The 26,281-nt window shown below is 39.9% G+C and overlaps 1 protein-coding gene across 8 annotated transcripts; it reads left to right on the forward strand.

Moving 5' to 3' along the window:
- Positions 1–5,870: 5,870 nt before the first annotated feature.
- Positions 5,871–22,743, forward strand: LOC311485914 (protein NLRC3-like). 8 transcript variants are annotated; one of them, XM_084541606.1, is made up of 12 exons: positions 5,933–7,468; positions 7,870–7,925; positions 13,337–13,450; positions 13,918–14,016; positions 14,534–14,632; positions 15,902–15,980; positions 16,122–16,350; positions 16,474–18,262; positions 18,828–19,001; positions 19,468–19,641; positions 20,046–20,219; positions 20,595–22,743. In XM_084541606.1, the coding sequence occupies exons 3-12, from the start codon at positions 13,386–13,388 to the stop codon at positions 20,608–20,610; spliced, it is 2,898 nt and encodes a 965-aa protein (XP_084397732.1). In that variant the 5' UTR covers positions 5,933–7,468; positions 7,870–7,925; positions 13,337–13,385; the 3' UTR covers positions 20,611–22,743. The 8 variants fall into 8 exon arrangements, with proteins under 8 accessions (XP_084397734.1, XP_084397732.1, XP_084397731.1 ...); XM_084541608.1 differs by lacking the exons at positions 5,933–7,468; positions 7,870–7,925 and adding an exon at positions 5,871–5,922; XM_084541605.1 differs by having other exon boundaries at positions 5,933–7,925.
- The last annotated feature ends 3,538 nt before the right edge of the window (positions 22,744–26,281 follow it).

Below are 26,281 nucleotides of genomic sequence, written 5' to 3' on the forward strand. Positions count from 1 at the left end.
CTGAAATGGTTTTCACTTCAGAGGTGTACCTTGTCGGGGTTCATTTGTGGAATTTCTTGCTTTCTTAATGGGGTTGGGACCATCAGTTGTGTTGTGCCGAACTCAGGTTGGTACACATCTGACAGCCCTATTTGGCAACTGTTAAAATTCATATTATAATGGCAAGAACCAATCAGCTAAGTAAAGAGAAACGACAGTCCATCATTACTTTAAGAACTGAAGGTCAGTCAGTGCGGAAAATTGCAAAAACTTTGAATGTGTCCACAAGTGCAATTGCAAAAACCATTAAGCGCTACGATGAAACTGGCTCACATGAGGACCGCCCCAGGAAAGGAAGACCAAGAGTCACCTCTGCTGCTAAGGATAATCTAAGTCACCAGCCTCAGAAATGCGCGAATCAGGCCTTTATGTTCAAATAGCTGCTAGAAAACAAGTACTGAGGAAAAGCAAGAAGCAGAAGAGATTGTTTGGTCCAAGAAACACAAGGAATGGACATTAGACCAGTGGAAATCTATGCCTGATGAGTCCAAATTTGAGATCCTTGGTTCCAACCGCTGTGTCTTTGTGCAACACAGAAAAGGTGAACAGATGGTCTCTACATGCATGGTTCCAACTGTGAAGCATGGAGAAGAAGGTGTGATAGTGTGGGGGTGCTTTGTTGGTGACACTGTTGGGAATTTATTCAAAATTGAAGGCACACTGAACTACCATGGCTACCACAGCATGCGTTTAATTGTACCATCATTTATTTTTTAACGGGACAATGACCCCAAACACACTTCCAGGCTGTGTAAGGGCTATTTGACCAAGCAGGAGAGTGATGGAGTGCTGCACCAGATGACCTGGCTTCCACAGTCACCTGACCTAAACCCAGTCGAGATGGCTTGGGTTGAGGTGGACCACAGAGTGAAGGCAAAAGGGCCAACAAGTGCTCAGCATTTCTGGGAACTCCTTCAAGACAGTTGGAAAACCATTTCAGGTGACTACTTCAATTAAACTCATGGACGTTACTGTATCTCAGGACTCTTTGGATCACTGAAACCAATCTCAGACACCTGTGATAATCAGTTTGCCAGGTGAGCCCAAATAAAGGAAAAACGTTCCACATTATTAAGCGGACCACTATTTTCAAGCAATATGGGAAAGAAAAACAAGAACATCAAGGTGTAGGATCCACCAGAGGCTTGTAGTTATGCATAAGTCTTCTATTTGGCCACCCCTAATCAATGCTCACAAGCAGAAACGTCAGCAGTGGGCCCAAAAATACATGTGGAGGGGGCGTGGTGCATCAGCTGCAGGAGAGAGGTGTGGAGAGGGCTCAGGAGAGCAGCACCAGGTGAGAGTGATTGGCACACCTGCATCCTGTTGAGCTAATCACTCTCTCCTTTTAACACAGTAGCGTGTTGGACCTGGAGGAGAGACCAGTCACAACCGACAGACACACACACACACACGGCTGTCGGCAGCGAGAAAGCATCATTACGCCTGTGAACGACACAGAGGAATGTGTGCATGGGTTGTGATATAAAATAAAGAAACTAAAAGTCATCGCTGTCCGAGTGATTATCTGTTGAAGACCCCACAGTGGCATCTGAATACACCACATACATGAAGACTAATTTTCAAACAGTCTTGTTCATGGATGAGTGTCATGCAACCCTGGATGGTCCATATGAATGGAGTAGTGGATGGTTGGTGGACGGTCAACATATACCAACAAGGCTGCGACGTCAGCAAGGAGGTGGGGAAGTCATGTATTGGACCGGAATCATGGCGAGAGAGCTGGTCGGCCCCTTTAGGGTCCCAGAAGGTGTGTAAATGACCTCTGAAAAGTATGTGGAGTTTCTGACTGACCACTGTCTTCCATGGTACAAAAAGAAAAACCGTGCTTTTCATAACAAAATCATCTTCATGCATGACAATGCACCATCTCATACTTGCAAGGAATACCTCTGCAGTACTGGCTGCTATGGGCATAAAAGGAGAGAACCCCATGGTGTGGCCCCCATCCTCCCCTGACCTCAACCCTATTGAGAACCTTTGGAGTGTCCTCAAGCAAAAGATCTATGAGGGTGGGAGGCAGTTCCCATCCAAACAACAGCTCTGGGAGGCTATTCTGACATCCTGCATAGAAATCCAAGCAGAAACTCTCCAAAAACTCACAAGTTCAATGGATGCAAGAATTGTGAAGCTGTTATCAAATAAGAGGTCCTATGTTAAAATGTAACTTGACCTGTTAAGATTGTTTTGATTGAAATAGCTTTTGATTTCAGTAAATATGACCTCCCAATGCTGCAAATACAACAAATAAGCATTTTCAGTTCTTTACAACCTATAAAATGTTTTGAAACTCTGTTGTGCGTAATAATTTGGAAGTGCATTTTAAGTTTTTTATTTTTGAAAAAAATACTGTTCTCATTGGGAGGTTTGTTCAGTAACATTAGAATTATACTCTAACGGCTGATGACTTGAAAATTATGCTGACTGTCATTTGCATTGACTATTTAGGAAAATCAGGGAAAAATATCTTTTGCATAATAATTTGGAACACGGTGTAGTTCACACTTTTTTGTCTACTATATAATTCCTCACGTGTTCATTAATAGTTTTGATGCCTTCAGAGAGAATCTACAATGTAAATAATCATGAAAATAAAGACCATTAAAACCATTAAATGAGAGGGTGTGTCCAAACTTTTGACTGGTAGTAAGTCTACCGGCAACATTATTGCATTACATCAACTGTCAAGATTGGGTCCGTGCATATAGTTTAGCCACATAAATTCACATAAAAACATTAAGCTTGTTGATTGTTGACAGTTGGAGCCTCTCTTTCCTTCTTTTTCAAAAAACAAACACATTTCATTAAATTTACCATTTAATAGTTAACAGTAATTTATGGCAAAGATCTGAACCTAAAAATTATGAAAATGTATTTCATGACACAACAAGGTAATTTGCTCAAAGGCTTCTATACTGTAGTAATCTCAGCACACAGAGAGGGCAATGAATTTATCTAAACTTATCTAATCTAAGCTTCTTCTTTTTTTCATCCCTCAGCATCAGATGTATAACATTTATGAAAGTTATATATATTATTTTGTGTACTATTACATTACCAAGTCTTTTACATGATATACCTGAAGATCTTTACAAGACAGTGGAACGTAAAAATGTCTGCACGAGGTGGAAAGGGAGCTGGCTAGAGTTGCCACCTTTCAGAAATGAAAATAAGGGACGCCCACCATGGTTACTCCGGGCCATGACCACCAAATAAAGGACGATTCTGTATTTTATGGGAAGGGTGGCAACCTTAAATTCTCCCCCAAACAGTGGCGTCTGCCTTGGCATGTTCCCTGGACAGTGGCAACTGCCGTGGCAACTCCCCCAGACAGTGGCAACTGCAGTACGGGGTCGTGGAGGAATTTGTGACGTCGGCCTGTGAGTCTGTGCCCGGGCTGCTCACCATGAGACACCAGGGCAAGCTGGCACTGGGCCTGAGAGGACGGGTGAGTATGACACCAGAGGAGGAATCGTGACGCCCCTCTCTTTAATGCCACCCCTCCATGTCTGTGGCAGCGTATGATTGTTCAACTTATTTTCAGCTGATCTTGGAGCTGTGCCGTCAACAGTCTGACGTGAAGGCGACACATCTGGAGAGGATCCGTGCTCCTGCTGCCCCTTCATCCTCGTCTGCCCCTACAGCGGTAAATTCAAGTTCAGAAAGATTCTTTTTGTCTATATTATGACGTAAGCCACATATCTTTTATGCTTATTGTTGTTTTGGTTCATCTCCATTAGCACAAATAAGGCAGTTTGGGTCCACCTCTGTGCCACCCTCCTCACAAACCAGAGACAAAGCAGACAGGGACAGCAGCAGAGCCTGGCATACCTGCAAGCAAGGACCATAAGAGTCATTTATTAAGTTAAAAAATGAATGCATGTTTAATCTTATTTTTCTCATGTATGTCAAAAATATCTAACCAGATAAGAGACACGAAGTTTAGGAATGATAATTCAATGCCTAATCAACTGTTGCAACCTTTGCACAAACACAATAAAAGTGTAGCTGATAATAACGATGGCAAGCCTGAAAAAAGGAAATGTGTTTAGAGGCTTTTTAATCCCTGTTTTTGATGGAAACTTCAGTGATTTGACTTTTCAACACCCTTAAGCTTAATGGATCATTAATTAAGAAAATTATTTCCTAAAATATTTATTATGACACCAAATTAGCTATAATCAGGTTATAATAAAAGATATGTTTGATCGGCATCTCAGAAACTAGAACAGCAAAATCTCTGAGAAACATGAATCTATTACAGTTGTTGACACATACACACGCACATTATCCTTTAAGTCCCATTGTGTAAACTTTAAGTGACGTTCAGGTGCTTTCTCGAAAGTCATTCTTAGCTGCCCCGCAGACATCTTATCTTTGAGTGCAGACTTGACTCATGACTCCATGTGATGCTGTATGAAGTCATCAAGGCATGATGGGAGATGTCATGAGATTTTGAGATTGCCAAGGCCAATTTATAATAATATCATGTTTTAATCCACCTGTTATACGCGGGTTATGTAATTTATGGTTCATAACCCACTCATTCTTTGAACCTTTGTTCTTATTTCAAAAGTATCACTTATAAGTACATAAGTACATTATCCATTTGCTGCTAACTCTTTTACCCTAATCAAGTCTTTTTCTTGTATTTCTTTCCATAATTATTAGTTTTCTATCCCTCTCACCCTCTCCTTCAGCTCCTCCAGTGTCCCAGCTGTGATGCCCTTCTTCGTCTCTCTGTTGTGACAACACACTCTGAAAGGGCGTTGTGGTGGTGACCACACCGATCTGGGGACAGACCAGACGGGAAAGTAATTCAAATAAAAATTTCTTCCTGATCCCCTGAGATTCAGACATTGTCATGAAAGGCAATGAAAAGATGGTACAGATGTTAATACCTCCTGCAACTGAAACTACCCTCGCTTTATCTATTAAAACTGGCCAATACGTGAAAATCTTGTTGTATATAAAATTATATTTACAAGATGAATCATATACTTAGATAACCACCTGCGTCTAGCGGACATTAATCTCAACACACATGTCAATACAATATCAACAAAGTCAAAACTAAATCTTCCCTTACTTAAATGAAGACGTGGTATCCATGCTTCTCACAGCCTTGTCGTTTTTGGTGTGACACACTGTAATAATATCAGCGCTGCTTTTGTTTTTTGACCCAGCAGCTGGACTTTGCTCCGAACCTGGTGATTGTTGTTGTCTGTTGTCTGTGACCAAGTCTATTGTGGACATTTATTTCTTATTTTTTGCCTAGAGCCCCAGTAGACCCAAAAATTGCATCTATATGCTTAGCAGATGTATGTAGGCTGAACCGTAGACAGATGATCAAAACACAGAGAAACCACCATGATGACTGTCCTCACTGTGGTCACATCCAACAGTATATCTACAATTATACTATTATAATTATATTATATTATGACAGCATTTACTGCAGCTTTTTAGCTCTAAACTTCTTTGGTCTGACAATGAAGCTCCAGTATATACTTTATGTCAACAGAGATATTACTGAACTGATATATCAGTAGAGGTAGTGTCGTTTGTGAGCGAAGTAATCAGTGTTTACTGCCCTCTGGTGGTCACAGAGAGGGACAGCAGTTAGATCATAAGATCAAATAGCACACTGAAAGAAAATCTCATGTGAACACTATGAAAATATATTATAAAAATATTATTATAAAAACAATATAATAAAATAAATATTATTGTTATTATTTTTTTATGACCAAAATGTATGATTTTACCAAGGTCTTTCTGGGCGTTTCTTTGTTGACTTTCACTTTCACATAGGTTACTTTGCTGCGCAGGATCTTTTCCTGTGAAAACCTCCATTTGAAGGTACGCTGTTTGTTTTACTCGTTGACATCAGGTGTCGGCAGCTTAGTTTTGGCAGAAATCTGTCGCAGTAATTCACCTTAGGCGAGTCAGAAAGTCTAGTAGTGGTAATACGGGTAATACGAAGTAGGAAACCTTCCAAGTAGGAAACTAGCGGTGGACGGGGCAGCAGTAGAGTTTTTTAAGGCCGGTAGGTGAAAACGTGTTGCTCCACTTTTTGACAAATTTGGTCGCCGCTGATTTGATACACAACGCTCTTCGTGTGATTTCAACTTTAATATTATATTTTAAAGAATAATTTTCCTAATTAATTCCTTGTTTTCCGTAATATTACACATCAAACATCAATTTGAGTCATTCATTTTTAGCCCATCATGATGTGGATTATTACTTCAACTATGCCAGTCAGTTTCTTCTTATTTTCATTATCCCTTGCTCTCTCGTTCAGTATGGCTTCCTGTTTTCTGAGTGTCATTCTCACACAAGGCCTCAAGTTCACCAGGGTAGGGGTGGGGGGTCGCGCAAGATGGCGACTGCAGCAGACGTGTAAGTGCGAAGCTCTGCAGCATTAACGAGTATCTGATGGTAATTTTGACGAGGCCAACGGTTTGAACGGCTTGTTAAACGGCTAAACACCAACCAAACAAGGATAGAAGAGTTTTAATGATAGGTTGAAGATTCTGACGAGTGACGACCTACGGACATTAACTCTCTTGACACGTGCGTCAACTAAGCTATAAGCTAGTCTACGAAGCTAACACCAACATTGCACCAGTGAGCCGAAATGACAAAGAGAGACGCAAAAAAAGTCACAAAAGGAAATCTGGTGATGGATATGGAGCCAGAGGAGAGTTTCTACGGCTTGTGTTCTCCTCTCCCCGAGACTCCCAGCAAAAGTCCAAACCCGAAGAAACTGTGTGGAGAAAACAAGGAGAAGGACACGGTTTCTAACTCCGACATCCTCCAAGCCATACGTGAGTTAAAGCGGGGTTTTTCCGTCTTTGAGCAGCAAATGAAACAAAACACTGCGGACATTAAAGAGGCAAAAGAAGTAATTAAAGGGCTAAATTTTCAAGCTAAAGAAACTGAGGATAAAGTGATAACGCTGGATAAAAGAGTGGACGAACTGAAAGGAAAAATCGAAGAAGAAGAAAGATACAGCAGAAGATGGAATCTGCGCCTCATCAACCTCCCAGAAAAAGAAAACGAAGATGTGAGGCATGAAGTCCTCAAAATATTGAGCCAGATTGCACCGGATGAAAAAAGTAAGATGGGGTTCCTGGTTGACACGGTACACAGAGTGGGACGCCCGAGGGATGATAACAAACCGCGTCCAGTCATCATCCAGTTCAACATGCGGACCTTCAGGATCAAGATTTGGAGAGAATCACGCAACGCTGACATCCTGAAGAAGATGAACCTCCGTATGGCCGAAGACCTGACCCGCTTCGAGAAAGACTGCAGAAACAAACTGTGGCCTTTAGTCGAACAGGCACGTAAGGATGGAAAGAAAACCAGATGGCAAGGGCCGATCGTCTTCATCGATGGGGTAAAATTCACTGCGTGAAAAGCCAGCTCTGAAGACCATGATGCTTATTAAAAGTAAAAAAAATAAAAATAAAAATAAAAAAATAAATAAAAAATTAAGAAAGCTCATTACAAGTAATGTTATGGCCTCAAAACAGCACAATTTATATGCCTGATACTCATAATGTTCAGAGTTTTTCTAACTTTTTCCAAAGGTAGAGAGTTTTTTTTTTTTTTTTTAAAAAAAGCTCTTTTCTTGTTGTTGTTTTCCTTTTGATTGTTCAAGTTAGTCGGCATCCAGCTATTTTTTTTATTTTTTTTATTTATGGCCACCAACAAGTTCATCAACCTTAAAGTACTTTCTCTTAATGTCAATGGTATACGCAATATTTCCAAAAGAAAGGCAATTTTTTTGTTTTGCAGAAGGTCTAACGCCGATTTATTTTTTCTACAAGAGACACACTCCTGTGAAGATGATCGTAAGTTCTGGAGAAGTCAATGGGGAGACCAGATTTATTTAAGTCATGGTTCTAACAACTCAGCAGGAGTAGCTATTCTGTTTAATAAATTTAAAGGGGATGTTATAGAATCTCACTTATCTGAAGAAGGTAGATGGATCATTTTAGTGCTTAGAGTAAACAATGTGATTCTGGTGGTGAATAACATTTATGGTTATAATGCTCTAGCAAAAAATATGATTGTCCAGCTGACAGCAAAACTTTTGAAGCTCAAAGAGAAATATAAAGAGGCTCACTTAATAATTGGCGGTGACCTAAATGATGCAGCTGATGACTTAATGGACAGAGTACCAGCAAGAATATCTTCCAGTTCAAGATTTAAAGTGATATCACACTTAGATGAGCAACTTAATGTTATAGACGCCTGGCGATATATCCACCCTTACCAAAAAGAGTATACATGGAGTAATGCTAGTGGTTCTTTACAATCTCGAATTGACATGTGGTTAGTATCTTCTTACACTATGCAATTTGTTTCCGAAATATCACATAGTTATGCCCCCTTTTCAGATCACAAAATGATAGTCATTTCCTTTACTAATCCTCTAAAACAAAAAGCAACACTGCGTGGTTACTGGAAATTAAATTGTAATTTACTGAAAGATGAAGCTTTCTGTAACTCAGTCAAAGCAATTGCTGGGAATATTTTAAATGGGAAAGAACTTAGTAATATACAAAAATGGGAATTTTTTAAATTTAAAATCAGAGAATCAGCTATTAGACACAGTAAAGAAATGAAAAAACGCAGCAATCTTAAAGAATCTGAAATTATGAAAGAACTAAATATCCTAATAAACAAAAGTTCCCCTACTCCAGAGGAAGAAATTAAACTGATAAAATTGAAAGATGATTTAGATAGTTTATATATTAATATGACCAAGGGAGCCTTTGTACGCTCCAGGGCTAAATGGTTAGAGGAAGGTGAGAAGAATACAAGCTATTTTTTCGCCCTAGAAAAAAGGAACTACAAGAGAAATAATATCACATCTCTAAAAATAGATAATTCTGTAACCTCCAACCCAACTGATTTAGCAAATCACACTTTTCAATTTTATTCTGACCTATACAGCTCTAATTATAATTCAATAAAAGGTGAAGAATTTATTAATAATGTTAAAGAATTTACTCCTAAAATATCAGATAATTTTAAATTGGATTGCGAAAAACCTATCTCTAAAGTTGAAATCCTTGAAGCTGTAAACAAAATGAAAAAAGGTAAATCTCCAGGAATGGACGGTCTTCCTGTCGAATTCTACCAGTGCTTTTGGGAAATAATTGAAAGTCCTCTTTTTGAAATGCTGAAAGAATGTACAAATAATGAAGAAATGTCCACAACCATGAAACAAGGCATAATAACTTTGATTCCCAAGCCAGACAAAGACCACCTTCTATTGGATAACTGGAGACCAATAACATTGCTCAATGTTGACTATAAAATACTCTCACTAATTTTCGCCAGGCGTTTAAGAAAAGGTTTAAGTGAAATCATACATGAAACTCAAACTGGCTTTATGAATAATCGCCACATAAGTTGCAACATTAGGTTTATCCTTGACTTAATAGATTACTCTGAATATGTTGATTCAGATGCTTTAATTTTATTTTTAGACTTCTACAAGGCATTCGATAGTGTAGAGCATCAATTTTTATTTAAATCTCTTCAAACCTTCGGTTTTGGTGAAAATTTTGTATCCTATATTAGAATGCTCTATAAAGATATTAGTAGCTGTGTCATGTTATTCCCAAATACCACAAAAAGATTTTCAGTGTCTAGGTCAGTCCGTCAAGGATGTCCTTGCTCTCCATTTCTCTTTCTTATAGTCGTTGAATTGCTTTCAATACAAATTAGACAGAGCAATGTCTTTCGAGGGTTGAAGATTTTTGAGAGAGAGATTAGGATAACTCAATTAGCGGATGATACAGTCTTATTTTTGGAAAATAAACAACAAATAGAGACAGCACTTATGATAATAGACACCTTTTCTGTTGCTTCAGGTTTAAAACTTAATTTAAAAAAATGTGAAATACTATGTCTCTACAACACAAATGAAACACTTATATGTAAAATACCAATTAAAGAAAATATTAAGTATCTTGGAATTTATATTTCTAAAAATATAATTGAACGTCAAACAAAAAACTTCAAACCTAAAATACAAAAAACTAAAAATATTTTCAATATGTGGCTCCAAAGAGATCTGTCCCTATTAGGTAGAGTTCTTCTGAGTAAAGCAGACGGTATCTCTAGATTTGTATATCCTACTCTCTCTCTTTTTGTTCAACAATCCCTTTGTAAAGAAATAAATAATACCCTAATAAGTTTTGTCTGGAAAAACAAATGCCATCGTTTAAAAAAAGAGATCTTGGCAGCCCCGAGAGGGGATGGTGGTATGGAGCTGTTAGACTATATGGATATGAACTATACCTTTAAGACAAAATGGATAAAAGAATATTTGAAAAAACCAGAATCTCTTTGGTATTTTATACCTCAGAATATCTTTGGGAAAGTTGGAGGGTTACCTTTTCTCCTAAATTGTGATTATGATGTTTCAAAATTACCACTAAAATTATCTAAATTTCACCAACAAGCCCTTTCAGCAGCAAAACTATGTTTTGTCCATAACTTCTCTCCACATAAAACTATTATATGGAACAATGAGTTCATAACTAGGAAAAATAAATCACTATTTCTGAAACATTGGATTGAAAAAGGAATAATATATCTTAAGGATTTACAAAATGATGTAGGTGAAATTTTTAGTTATGAAGAATTTCTTCGATCTAAAATCTTCCCTGTTACCTATAAAGAATTTCAAACAGTGATAAAAGCTATTCCCAGTGGCATTCTCCAATTGATAAAAGGTCATTTTGAAAGGCAAGAGGCAGAGAAAGTTGACTTTACCCTCTTTATTAATGGTATAAACATTATGAGTCACCATTGTAATAATAAACATATAAGGAATCATTTTTTCAGGAAAAGGAAAATTACACCTCGAGGAAAATCTGTATGGTCTTCCTCTTTTTCTGACATTAATTGGAAAACAACATGGCTCCTTCCACATAAATTTGTTATCTCCAATAAAATCAAAGAAGTTCAATTTAAAATTATACATAACATTTACCCCACTAACAAATTTGTGTCAAAATTTGTCAATATTGATGTCAATTGTGTATTTTGTAATGCCGAAGTGGAAACGATTAGGCACCTTTTCTTTGAATGTAATTTTTCCCAGATTTTTTGGAAAAAAATTGAAGCTTACATCACATCACACTCCAACATACCAATTAACTTTAATGCCAAAGATATACTGCTATACTATAATAATAAAGATAGGAAAATGCAACACTTAATTAATCTGATTATTCTAATTGCAAAATTCCACATACATAAAACCAAATTTTCCAAAGGTCGACCTTTCTTTCCTGTTTTTGAAATTGATTTCAAGAACTACCTTGAATGTATTAAAAGAATTGATAATAACAAATGTATACACACTGTTAACATAATTGAAGAAATATTTGGAGAAATATATGTCCTGCCATTTTCTTTCTTCCTTTCATTTAATTTCATTTATTTTATCACATTTATGTTACCCCTGTAATGACTTATGCACTTCATCCACTTTATGTCTCATACTGTATTTGTTTATTTAATTCCTTGATGCCTGACTCTTTTGTATTGTCCACGGTCAATGTTCTGACTGTGATTGGAACCTTTAAATAAAGTTTTGAAAAAAAAAAAAAAAAAAACAGGGTAGGGGTTAAACCCAGTGGCGGCTGGTCAATAGAGGGCGCTAGGGCGCCGCCCCTCCTGTGAAATATATATCTACCAAGATCAACCATGAATCAATCAAACCTAACAAATACGAAATAAATACACAAAAATACATCGCGTTTTTACTTGTGCAATGGTGTAGTGGTACCCGCCACACTGCCAGCAACCATTAAATGCGTCTGACTTTAGGCTAAGCTTGCGATTTGCCATTCGATATAAAGCCCTCCTCCAGGTCAAGGGCGCCGGTAATGCTGGAGTCTATGAGAGCTAGCAAACTTTTTTACTGTTTACGAGCAGAAACAGCTTTTCATTGGCGCATGAAAATTCTATTCTAGGTCGCAGCTCTCTGCGCCCAGACCAATGGCATTGTTTTCTATTTTTTTAATCTTAGTATGATTGGACAATTCATCAGTCAATCACTCGTTCTAAGAGACAAGATGGCTAACGTTAATAGCGGAGACTCAATGACGCTTAAGGAAAACTCAATTATTTCACTTCAAAAAACTCAATTTTTTCGTCGGTCGGCTGTGGAGAAGAAAAGGGTGAAGGAGTTGGGACCCGACTGTCCGGACTTAAACATTTCGCAGCAGGCTACTGATCGTGGGAGGACATACACAAGGAGCTTCACCTCAAATGTGTGTGCTAAACGGAATTGGCTAGCTGGATGTGCAGTAGGTAATGCTTTTTTTTGTTTCCCCTGCGTGCTGTTTCAAAGTCCCGGGACAGAGATGTTATGGACTACAACGGGGATGAAGGACTTAAAACATTTTACCGAGAAAGCCAAGAAACACGAGTGCAGCCGCAGCCACCTTGATAATAGCTTGAAGCTACATTTTTTTGGAAGGCTTAGCATTGCTCTCTCTCTCTCTCTCTCTCTCTCTCTCTCTCTCTCTCTCTCTCTCTCTCTCACAAACACACTCTCATTCTCTCACACACACACACACTCTCATTCTCTCACACACACACACACTCTCATTCTCTCACACACTCTCTCACTCTCTCTCAAACACACATACAAACAGAGAGAGAATGTTAACTTGTGTATAATTCCTATTTTTATTGATGTATTAGCACTTTTAAACTTGCTGGATTTTACAAGGCAAATAAATTAAGTTAAAACTTAGTTCCATGGCCCCATTTGTCTTTGTAAGGAAATGTTCTATTTTGTCTTTATTATTTTGTCAGAATCCACCAGTTTGTATGTGAAAATCACAAACAAAATCTACTGGGGGAGGATGCCCCCAGACCCCCCTACAGGGGTTTGATTTACAAACTTTGCGCCCCCCCCTAACATAAAATTCACCAGCCGCCACTGGTTAAACCATGAATTAAACAAATCCATCAATGATTCACCTTCAGCCTGGCTGCTTAATTAGACCAAGTTTATTCAAGATTCAAGCTGCGTTTATTGTTACTTCCACTGTATGTGTGACCTCATGTGGTATTCCTTGGGCTTCAAAATACTCTGATAAATTTATCTGAACATGAAATGGGAAGAGCCAATCTGTGGAGGAGCAGCTGATATTTTTACAGCAGAAATGATGTAAAGCATCATTTCAGTTGATGGGCAGATGAATAACCTGTGTTTCCTCTGCAGGTGAAAGTAGAGTGTCTGTGTGAGCTGACGTGGATGTGAATTCAGCAGCATGGACCAGAACAGAGAAGAGGGAGTCCCTCCTTCTAAAGCCACTCTCCAGAACGAAGATCAGAGGTGAGGTGGCCATCTCGAATTGTCCATGCCAAATCTCACAAGTAGGGTAATTCAGGCAAAGTTGGGCCATGTTGCTGTGATGGCTACGGTGACCAATTCAGTGGGCTAACTGGACATTGTCACATGGACTGAACAATGGGGTTCTGTTCAACTCAGGCAATATCACCAGTAACCTAGATGACTGCCACCTACAAGTACAGCAGATGGATGGAACAATGTGCAATGAATTAAAACATTTACAAACCAACCACTGCATTATTATCCAATATGTATAATTACAAACATTACTCATTTAGTTTGACTGATTTCAGTTGTCTCTATATCAAAGCATAAAAATAATCAATTACCCTCACATTGAAATCAGACATGGTGCTGACTAGATCTGTCTCCATAAGGCTTGACTGCATTTTGCAAGAAATTCATTCACTTATTTTAACTCAAACTCAGTTTCTCTCTCTGTTGGTCAGTACCCATCAGACAGCAGACTCTCCTGGTCCTGAACCCAGCTGTGTTTCTGTGAAGAGTGATTGGTCCATGGATAGACGAATACACTTTGCCTCAAGCAGGTAAGGTGTAACTGAGCTTAAAATGCTACCTGTTCGAGTGTCACTTATCATTAGATTTGGGAACATGTGCACTATGGTAATGGTGTAGTTATTCTTCACATGAACTGAAATGTCTGCATTAAAATGACAGAGCTTCTATTAATTCTATTATGTCACTCAACTCATGCAAATGTAATTTATAAAAAAATCTAGATTTGCATGAGTTGAGTGACATGAATGGAATTAAATACTCAACAGTGTTGACACAACACATCGACTACAACTATTGGGACTAAACCAAACTAAGCTGAAAGTTGTCAGCATGACTAGTAAACCTTTAGAGGGAATGTCTCAATCAGAGAATAATCTGGGTGATTTGCAGCCATATAGAAATCAGTACTCCATGGAACTCGACTAATTGGACTATATGGACTATCTACAACAGTGACTGTCAGTGATGACTAGCCAAACATCGTTGGAATGTGACAGAAAAGAAAACTCAGTTTCTGTCTGCGATGGTCTCCTCCTTGTCTTTCAGTATCCATCAGACAGTAGACCCTCCCGGTCCTGAACCCAGCTGTGTGTCTATGAAGAGTGATTGGTCCTTGGATAGACGAATACACTTTGCCTCAAACAGGTATGGTGTAACTAAGTTTAAAATGATACCTGTTCAAGTTTTAAATGTTGCTTACCTTGAGGTTCAGGAACACATGCAGTATGATAATGGTGTAGTTATTCTCCACATGAACTGAAATGGCAATAAAATTACTGAGGCTAACAGATATTTAAATATTTATTATTTATATATTTAAATGTTAAATGTTAAATGTTTATTTTTTATATTGCTGCATAAAAATGACTCAAAACATTGGTGGATTCTCACACAAGTCCTGAAAGTAGACAAAGAGAACCCAATCAATCAAATGTAACAAAAAAATTATATTTGCGTGTTTCTTTATTCAGAAAAACCCAATATTACATATCCATGAGATGCAAAAGTAAATGCAGGATTACGCTAGGAAGTTTTTGTGTTTTTTTTCAAATTCGAGTCCCTCTGTTTAGAAGTGTTTTCTTGTGTTCAATGTAATGAGACTCAGGTGTTGTTCAGTGTTTAGATTTGTCACAGTCTGATCTTCACAACACATGTTTATGGATGGCACGGAGCTTCCTGATGAGACGCAGCCTCTAAATAACTCATTATCTGCCGCGAAACTCGTTCATTTCACCAATATTTTGTTATGATACGCTAGTGCTTTCCCCCGTTGAGTCCGGAGTTACCTGTTATCATCATCTGGGGTCTGTAGATTGACCTACAACGAACGAGTTTTGCGGCAGATAATGTGTTATTTAGAGGCTGCGTCTCGATCCTCTGAGCACTCCTGCTATATGGATATACGCTGATATAATTTTCTCCTGATCAAGTCCAAATGAAACAAAAGTGATATTGGTGAGTAAACGATGGTATTTTATGCTAGAAATAAAGTCCAGGTTGTAAAAAACAGTAGTTCCCCTTTAAGGCGACTGTTGCCCTCCACAGGAGTGGTTGGCCAACAAAGATCACTCCAAATGCAGACACAAAATAGCCAGATAGGTCACAAAGGAACCTATGCAATCTAAGCAACTAAAGGCCTCTCTCACACTGGCTAATGTTAATGTTTGTGAATACACCATCAGGAGAACAATGAACAATGCTAGTGTGCATGGCAGAGTGGCAAGGAAAAAGGCACTGCTCTCCAAAAAGAAAATGTGTGCTTGTCTACAGTTTTGTCACATTATGCGGACAAGTCAAAAATTCGGAAGGGTGCAAAGACTAATAAGCAATACTGTATACGCATCACTGAAACCTTTGCCTTTTTGTCTCTGCATGGACAGCTATAATGTGAACTAATAGCTGATATGTTCACAGAGTCGAGGAGGAGAGTTCAGAAGTTCCCAGTGATCTGTCTGCCCAGAGGAATGAAACACACCTGGACTCTATATTTAGGGTCTGTACATGTACAATAAGTACCTTTACGAGTGTTGTGTTCACAGTCATATCCATGCTTCACTTTGTAGACCAATGGATATTCAGTCTGTCTGACTATTGACTTCAATCTTGTTCTGTTATTCATGTTATTCTGTTCCAGCTGCTTGAGAACAACATTATCACTTTTGTGAGGAACGAGCTGAAGAGGATGCAAAAGATTCTGAGTCTAGATTACCCAGAAGGCTTAGAGCATCAGAGGGAGGATGAGGGGTTGTTGGAAGGTGAAGATGACGAGCAGAGGAAGAGCAGCCAAGAAGCGTTTCTTAAGATTGTACTACATTTCCTGAAGAGAATGAAGCAGGAGGAGCTGGCTGACCGCCTGCAGAACAGTAAGAGGATAAGTGGGACATTTCATCTCATGAGATAGACCAAATATATATGTTTAAAATCAAATTCTTTAGGGAAATGAAATGTTGGAATATTTATTTCTTTTATTTCTTGTGTTTGTTCAGAATTTATTGCTGATGTTTGTCAGCTTAAGCTTAAATCTACACTGAAGAAGAGGTTCCAGTGTGTGTTTGAGGGGATCTCGAAAGCAGGAACCCCAACTCTTTTGAATCAGATCTACACAGACCTCTATATCACTGAGGGGGTGGTGGCAGAGGTCAATGATGAGCATGATGTCAGGCAGATTGAATTAACATCCAGGAAACCACACGGACCAGAAACAATAATCAGACAAGAAGACATCTTTAATGGCTCCCCTGGAAGAGATGAACCAGTCAGAACAGTGATGACTAAGGGAGTGGCTGGAATTGGGAAAACAGTCTTAACACAGAAGTTCACTCTGGACTGGGCTGAAAGCAAAGCCAACCAGGACATCCAGTTCACATTTCCATTCACTTTCAGAGAGCTGAATGTCCTGAAGGAGAGAAAGTTCAGCCTGGTGGAACTTGTTCATCACTTCTTTAATGAAACCAAAGAAGCAGGAGTCTGCAGGCTTGAAGCGTTCCAGGTCGTGTTCATCTTTGACGGTCTGGATGAGTGTCGACTTCCTCTGGACTTCCACCACAATGAGATCCTGACTGATGTCACAGAGTCTACCTCAGTGGATGTGCTGCTGACAAACCTCATCAGGGGTAAACTGCTTCCCTCTGCTCGCCTCTGGATAACCACGCGACCTGCAGCAGCCAATCAGATCCCTCCTGGTTGTGTCGACATGGTGACAGAGGTCAGAGGGTTCACTGACCCACAGAAGGAGGAGTACTTCAGGAAGAGATTCAGTAATGAAGAGCAGGCTAGCAGGATCATCTCCCACGTCAAGACATCTCGAAGCCTCCACATTATGTGCCACATCCCGATCTTCTGCTGGATCACTGCTACAGTTCTGGAGGATGTATTGTTATATATTGGAGAGAAAAGAGAGGTGCCCAAGACCCTGACTGAGATGTACGTCCACTTCCTGGTGGTTCAGGCCAAACTGAAGAAGGTCAAGTATGATGGAGGATCTGAGACAGATTCACACTTTAGTCCAGAGACCAGGGAGATGATTAAGTCTCTGGGAAAACTAGCTTTTGAACAGCTGCAGAAAGGAAACCTGATCTTTTATGAAAGAGACCTGACAGAGTGTGGCATCGATATCAGAGCAGCCTCAGTGTACTCAGAAGTGTTCACACAGATCTTTAAAGAGGAGAGAGGTCTGTACCAGGACAAGGTGTTCTGCTTTGTTCATCTGAGCATTCAGGAGTTTCTAGCTGCAGTCTACATTTACCACTGTTATGTCTACAGCAACACAGAGGTCCTGGTGGACTTCCTGGGAGAAAACTACAATAAATCACCCCTGGATGAATTTCTGACCAGAGTCATGAAGAAATCTTTGGCCAGTAAAAATGGTCACCTGGACCTGTTAGTTCGTTTCCTTCATGGTATTTCTCTACCGTCCAACCAGACCCTCTTAAAAGAGTTGTTTTGGCACACATTGCCCATCAGTTCAGAAGTCATCAAAAGAGCTGTCAACAACCTGAAGAGGATGAACATGCACAACATTTCTCCTGACAGAAGTATCAACATCTTCCACTGTCTGATGGAGATGAATGACCTCTCAGTACATAAGGAGGTCCAAGAGTTCCTCATATCAGAGAACAGATCAAAGACAAGAATCTCTGAAATCCACTGCTCAGCTTTGGCCTACATGCTGCAGATGTCAGAGGTTCTGGATGAGCTGGACCTGAAGAAGTACAATACATCAGAAGAAGGACAAAGGAGACTCATATCAGCTGTGAGGAACTGCAAGAAGGCTCGGTGAGTATGGGCAAACATTTTTGATGGTGTTTAGGTCTAATATCAGGATGGTGTGGTGGTTAGTGCTGATGCCTCACAGCAAGAAGGTTCTGGGTTTCGACAGGGGCCTTTCTGTGTGGAGTTTGCATGTTCTGCCTGTGTTTGTGTGGGTTCTCTCCAGGTACTCTGACTTCCTCCCACTGTCCAAAGACATGCTTGTTAGATTAATTGGTGATTCTAAATTGGCCGTAGGTGTGAGTGTGGATGATTGTCTGTCTCTTTGTGTTAGTCCTGTGATAGACTGGATACCTGTCCAGGGTGTACCCCGCCTCTCTCCCAGTGACAGCTGGGATAGGCTCCAGCCAACCCGCGATCCTCCAGAGGACAAGTGGTTACAGAAAATTAATGAATGAATGAATGTCTGATATTGTCATATGATTTGTTTAATTTCTGTACTGGAGGAGCTGCTGACAGCAGCAGGTAGACAGCGAGTGCATTTGTGAACAGGGAATAACCTAATCAAGATGGTCTCAAGTGATGAAAAAGGGCCTTCAAAATAACATTTGATTTTTATGTGTCATGACAGACTTTCTGGTTGTAATCTCTCGCGGAGTCACTGTGAAGTTGTGGCCTCAGCTCTGAAGTCCAGTCCCTCCCATCTGACAGAGTTGGATCTGAGTGACAACAACCTGCAGGATTCGGGAGTGAAGCAGCTGTCGGCTGGACTGGAGAGTCCAAACTGTAAACTGGAGACTCTGAGGTTAGTTTACTGGCTGTCATTTTTTGTTGTTTGTATTATATTATATATTGTATTGTATAGCAGACTTGTGAAGGACCGAAATGATGATTCACATATTGACAAATGCCCAAGGAACTTTCAAGAAGACACAGGGTTTTTCAGAGTGCTACAGGAAGCATGTAAAACACAAATCAGAGACTGAAACTTTCAAAAAAACTCCAACTGAATCAAAGCCCAAACACAAATTCAAGGAAAACTAAGAGAAAATATTTCTGACAGACGTCAGCAGCATGTTATTGATCTGCGTTCACCTGAGTAGTTTAATGACGGTTGTGCTGACATGATGATGATCCACAACAACAAAAGGACAAAGTCGATCTACTCATTTTACAGAAAAGCTCATTAAGATATAGTAATGTTCAACTGCATATTTAAAACCTGAACCCATCCGATGGAGTTATGAACATTTATTAGTTATTCTGTCCAGACTGAGGTGCTGCCGTTTATCAGAGATCAGCTGTGAGTCTCTGGCCTCAGCTCTGAAGTCCAACCCCACCCATCTGCGAGAGCTGGACCTGAGTGAAAACAATCTGCACGATTCGGGAGTGAAGCATCTGTGTGGTTTTCTGGAGAGCCCAGACTGTAAATTGGAGACTCTGAGGTCAGATACTATGTTATATCTGTATGCTGATTAATACGATGTGACACTGATCTTCATAGTAAAGTCTGTTCTCTCTTCAGTGATTTAGTCCATGGATTTATTATGTTGGGCTACAGATTTAAAACCTTCATATAACTAAAATCCTTTCTTAACTTTCTCCTCTTATGGTTTTTATTACATGTTATGATTAAACATAAACAAAATGGTGAATTATTTTCTGTTTTAAGGATCTTTTGATGGTTGCGCTGACTGAAATACATTTGATATAATAACTACTACTGGCGTCTTTAGTTCACATTTCCCCAAATTTTCTCCTGATGCATTTGGTGTTTTTATAAACTTTGAATAGAAGGTACTGGAGTGTTTTTAAGCTGGAGCTTTGACATCTTTAATTCTTTATTCAGGTTGTGGTGCTGTGGATTATCAGAGATCAGCTGTGACTACCTGATCTCAGCTCTGAAGTCCAACCCCACGTATCTGAGAGAGCTGGACCTGAGAGACAACGAGCTGCAGGATTCAGAAGTGGACCAGCTGCGGGGTTTCCTGGAGAGTACACACTGTAGACTGGAGACTCAGAGGTCGGTGCAGGGTTGGAGTTAGTCCATGCTATTCTCCACAGTTTTGTACTAAACACAACTGGTATCAAAGTAAAGATCCAGTGTTTCCTGTAGACCTGCAATTTCCTTCTCAGTGACTGCTTTACTCTGTGAATTTGGAAGAGGAGAATAGTGGCTTCAGGACAGAAACAGTAGATCAGATCAGCCAGGCTTGTTGCAATAATGTGTTTGAGTTGATGTGAAGATGTTTTCTCAGTTTTAAATCTCATTTCCATTGCTGCCCTGAACAGGACTGAAGTTCCTGTTGCTCTTTATACTGGATGTGCATCATCATTAATGAAGCGAGTGGCTGTGGTCAGTAATTTATCAGCTCTGTTTATGTTCTTCTCTCTACAGTTGGTGGTCTTTTTAAAGGAGAGAGTGAACAGGACGACTCCAGCACAAGGCCTAACGTCTCCTCAGACCTGAGTACTGCCAAGAGCCAGGATCAAGTTAGCCCAGTCCCACTGGACTGGAGAGATCAGGTTGGAAATAAAAGAGAAGTGCAAGGACATGGAAGGAAAGATGAGAAGATGTAACATAAGAATCCCTGGCGTATTCGAAACACCTGGTTTCACCTCCACACCCTCGCGTTTAGTATCTGCTAAAGGAGATACTGACACTGTTTACAGCTCGAGGATGTGCAGTTTATTCAGTCGAACATGGCTATGGAATACGTTAAGAAGCACACTCAACGGACACGGCATAAGTTTAGTTCAATCCAGCAGTAATGGGTTATTGTCATGTTATACCCAGGCATTAGTTTATTCTCCTTACTAAATGAATATCCTCAGTTAAACACGCATAGTGGCTATTGTGGCATTTGTTTGTTGCTTGTTTCTCTGTGAGTTGTGTTTATCTCATGACATACCTTGATGGTTCATAAGTAATGCACTCCTATTGACCAATTCCATCTACTAATGAAGTAGACCATCCTCAGTCACACACTTATGGTATGCCTGCTTTATTTTTTATAGATTTTTTATTTTTTTAGTATTTTTTTTCTCTTCTTTCCTCTTTTGCAAGGCTTAACAGTAGTCAAAACAACTCACACGTTTTTAAAAATACGGTACCTACTATAAGTAGTTGATGGGGGATGATAATTACTGGACCTTCATATTCGCTTCATGCTCATTTATTGTTGTGCTTTTGCTGTCTATGACCTAATATTGTGTAGGTCTCCCTTGTGCCTCCAGAACAGTTGTGACTCATCAGAGAATGGACATGGGCCTTCTGAGGGTGTCCTGTGGTGTCTGGCAACATATGCTTTTTAAAAAAACACAGTGAGTGTATGTAGATTCTTCTAATAACACAATTTCCAATTTCCAGTCTTACACTTGGTGCTCATACAAAATGTATGATGTGATCTGACTCTAAGAGGACATCCCTGGCTCAATTAGCGCACTTTATCGACCTTGTAGCATAGACTTACTTCTCCCCAGTCCATAACACTTATTCCCAATCTTATAAACAGTCTTATAATTCAGTGTGACCCTGGGGCCATAGTAATTATGAATATGATACTTTGTATTTCTGATACATATCAATATAATGCTTTACTTCAGAGGATATCATTCTTTCAGAGGAACAGTTTACCAGCATCACTTAAAATTAAACTGTTTCTTGATCTCAGCCTATACCTAATTTCCTAACCAAGACTTGACTAATACGCAGATGGGGAAAAGGCTGGACTGATACTAAAGTATCTAATTATTCCTGCAGGTAATGACATATACATCTCAAGCCAACCTACTGCACACTATGAAGGTTTTTGTAATCTCCTTTTTTAAATCCCCACTGTTGATGTAGATCTGGGTTTCTGTCACTGAAATAACCTCAGCAGTTGGAGCAATACAAAGTGGCAAATCTCCAGGGCCAGATGCTTTTCAAGCAGAACTTTTACATGTTAGGATCAACTCTCTACCTCATCACTGTCTGTTTTTGAATAATCCTTTCCCGCTAAGTCCTTACCTCCAGTTGTTATCCATTCCGTTGAAATATGTAACCATTAAAGACGACCTTTTATTCTTACTGACCCTTCCCATCATATCCTCCCGTATTTTTGCTGGTCATAGTGTTCAAATGCAAACTTGACACAAAACAAATCAGGCCCGTAAGGACCCATTATCTGGGGGATGGTGGGCATTGGTGAGGTTGGACATGATTTTTAACTGTTCTGTGTTTTGTTTACTTTTGCAGTATACTTGAAAATAATAAAATAACTTGACCAGAAACAACCTGCAACCTGCAGACCCCCCCTTTTTTTTTTTCTCATTGTTGATCGTGTATGTTTTTAATCCAACTATATTGTGATGTGTGTCTTCATTTGTCTGGGTCACATTATTGTTATTTTATTTAGAACACAGTTTACGTACAAATCAGGCATACCATTTGGAAAACAGCGTAAATAAATAAAAAACAAATGACAAATTCCTTGAACACTGGTAACAAAGCTATATCATTGAGTAAATTTAGCATCTGGGGGCTAAACTGTTTTAAAATACAATGATATATTTCTGTCAGGTGAACTGTTTTTGTTATTGTTCTTATTATTTTTTCTATGGGCTGAACTATATTTATTTATTATTCTTTTATTTTTTTTCTGCTCAATGGTGGCAGGAGTAGTCTTTACGTCATATCCCAGAAATAATTGGGGTGTGCTTGTTTGGCTTACTCCGGCACGCCTCTGTGCGGAGTTTCTTGCTTGAGCCGATGTTTTGCGTTCCCAACTGCTAAACGCCGCCAATTCTGCACATACCGAGGGAAGATTGAACCCACTATTTAAATTGTAGATTCTCACTGAACAACTAACTAAACAAAAAAGTGTGAATAGCAAGTAGCTTCTTCAGTTCAGCTGCCGTTTTTAAATTTTTATTTTTTTTTTTTTTGGGGGGGGGGGGGGCTGGATGACTGAGAACCTTCACAGACAAACATGTGTGAAATAACTCCAAATATGATTCATATATTAGAGTCCTCAAAGTAGCCACGCTTTGATTTGTTGACAGCGCTGCAAACCAGTGGCAGTTCTACATTGACTTGCTCCCCGGGCGATGCCCCATTCCGAGATACACATCTGTAAGAAATAGGAAATAAATAATAACTGAACTTGTAACAGTTTTGTTGCAAAGCACAATCTTACGGTGAAATTAGATCTGGTGTTTGTTAAGACGAATTACTGTTTTGGGAAAGCATTGCAAGCATCAAAGCAAAAAGGCTAAAAAACATATATCACCAATTAACATTAGCACTTCATTCATACATGGATACTGTAATCATACAGAGAGAACATAGCATACCTTTATCTTTTGCTCGTTTCTCCTCTTCTTCTTTTATTTTTTTCCTAAACTGGTCACCTGATGGCTTTGACCTTTTTCTGTCCATCTGCATTTATTTGACACTCGACAGTCAACAGATGTCCAACCCCCAGCGCTGTCACTCACGACCAGAAGTCAAGACGAAACCAATTCACCTTGGTGACCAAATAATCGTTTTGTATTACCTATTATTAGTTGGCCATTTCACACAGTTCATAAAAACAAAAAAAAAGCAGAAATTATAGGCCTGTATTTATAATATTATGAATGAAATATGCATTATATGGAAGAAAGTCAAGGTGTGACTGACTCTTTTATACAGTGGATTCCCCCCGGTCCGTTCAATTTGGGAGAGACCCAGAGGTGAACTGTCCCCCGCACCCTCCTCCCCTTTCCTTTTCTCACACACAGCTTCTGTGCACAGCACCTTCTCAGCAGCAGGGGCGCCTGCAGCTGCAGGGGGTGACAATATCCCCACACAGATATGGCAGATAATAGAAAACCATGTAACGGTGCAGAATTATTATTTTTATTTTTTTTTTCAAGTGCTCGTGCCGTCCCTCTTGTGTCATGGAAAAATGCCCGGTTCGCCCGTGCCTAAAACCGCTACTGCTGCAAACCCTTGAACTTCTCTCAGTGAACTTCATGATGTAGTCACCTGAAATGGTTTTCACTTCAGAGGTGTACCTTGTCAGGGTTCATTTGTGGAATTTCTTGCTTTCTTAATGGGGTTGGGACCATCAGTTGTGTTGTGCCGAACTCAGGTTGGTACACATCTGACAGCCCTATTTGGCAACTGTTAAAATTCATATTATAATGGCAAGAACCAATCAGCTAAGTAAAAAGAAATGACAGTCCATCATTACTTTAAGAACTGAAGGTCAGTCAGTGCGGAAAATTGCAAAAACTTTGAATGTGTCCACAAGTGCAATTGCAAAAACCATTAAGCGCTATGATGAAACTGGCTCACATGAGGACCGCCCCAGGAAAGGAAGACCAAGAGTCACCTCTGCTGCTAAGGATAATCTAAGTCACCAGCCTCAGAAATGTGCGAATCAGGCCTTTATGTTCAAATAGCTGCTAGAAAACAAGTACTGAGGAAAAGCAAGAAGCAGAAGAGATTGTTTGGTCCAAGAAACACAAGGAATGGACATTAGACCAGTGGAAATCTATGCCTGATGAGTCCAAATTTGAGATCCTTGGTTCCAACCGCTGTGTCTTTGTGCAACACAGAAAAGGTGAACAGATGGTCTCTACATGCATGGTTCCAACTGTGAAGCATGGAGAAGAAGGTGTGATAGTGTGGGGGTGCTTTGTTGGTGACACTGTTGGGAATTTATTCAAAATTGAAGGCACACTGAACTACCATGGCTACCACAGCATGCGTTTAGTTGTACCATCATTTATTTTTTAACGGGACAATGACCCCAAACACACTTCCAGGCTGTGTAAGGGCTGTTTGACCAAGAAGGAGAGTGATGGAGTGCTGCACCAGATGACCTGGCTTCCACAGTCACCTGACCTAAACCCAGTCGAGATGGCTTGGGTTGAGATGGACCACAGAGTGAAGGCAAAAGGGCCAACAAGTGCTCAGCATTTCTGGGAACTCCTTCAAGACAGTTGGAAAACCATTTCAGGTGACTACTTCAATTAAACTCATGGACGTTACTGTATCTCAGGACTCTTTGGATCACTGAAACCAATCTCAGACACCTGTGATAATTAGTTTGCCAGGTGAGCCCAAATAAAGGAAAAACGTTCCACATTATTAAGCGGACCACTATTTTCAAGCAATATGGGAAAGAAAAACAAGAACATCAAGGTGTAGGATCCACCAGAGGCTTGCAGTTATGCATAAGTCTTCTGTTTGGCCATCCCTAACCAATGCTCACAAGCAGAAACCTCAGCAGTGGGCCCAAAAATACATGTGGAGGGGGCGTGGTGCATCAGCTGCAGGAGAGGTGTGGAGAGGGCTCAGGAGAGCAGCACCAGGTGAGAGTGATTGGCACACCTGCATTCTGTTGGACTAATCACTCTCTCCTTTTAACACAGTAGCGTGTTGGACCTGGAGGAGAGACCAGTCACAACCGAGAGACCAGTCAAAACCGAGAGACACACACACACGGCTGTCGGCAGCGAGAAAGCATCATTACGCCTGTGAACGACACAGAGGAATGTGTGCATGGGTTGTGATATAAAATAAAGAAACTAAAAGTCATCGCTGTCCGAGTGATTATCTGTTGAAGACCCCACAGTGGCATCTGAATACACCACATACATGAAGACTAATTTTCAAACAGTCTTGTTCACGGATGAGTGTCATGCAACCCTGGATGGTCCAGATGAATGGAGTAGTGGATGGTTGGTGGACGGTCAACATGTACCAACAAGGCTGCGACGTCAGCAAGGAGGTGGGGAAGTCATGTATTGGACCGGAATCATGGCGAGAGAGCTGGTCGGCCCCTTTAGGGTCCCAGAAGGTGTGTAAATGGCCTCTGAAAAGTATGTGGAGTTTCTGACTGACCACTGTCTTCCATGGTACAAAAAGAAAAACCGTGCTTTTCATAACAAAATCATCTTCATGCATGACAATGCACCATCTCATACTTGCAAGGAATACCTCTGCAATACTGGCTGCTATGGGCATAAAAGGAGAGAAACCCATGGTGTGGCCCTCATCCTCCCCTGAGCTCAACCCTATTGAGAACCTTTGGAGTGTCCTCAAGCAAA

Source organism: Chelon labrosus (genome assembly GCF_963514085.1).
Source record: "Chelon labrosus genome assembly, chromosome: 1".
NCBI lineage: Eukaryota > Metazoa > Chordata > Actinopteri > Mugiliformes > Mugilidae > Chelon > Chelon labrosus.

Excerpts from the sequence above, each read along its gene's own strand:
- LOC311485914 (XM_084541604.1), top strand. The coding sequence starts at position 13,817 with ATGGTGCTGACTAGATCTGTCTCCATAAGGCTTGACTGCATTTTGCAA. Across the intron at positions 18,263-18,827 it reads AGGAACTGCAAGAAGGCTCG|ACTTTCTGGTTGTAATCTCT; the intron begins GTGAGTATGGGC and ends GTGTCATGACAG. Across the intron at positions 19,002-19,467 it reads TGTAAACTGGAGACTCTGAG|ACTGAGGTGCTGCCGTTTAT; the intron begins GTTAGTTTACTG and ends TATTCTGTCCAG.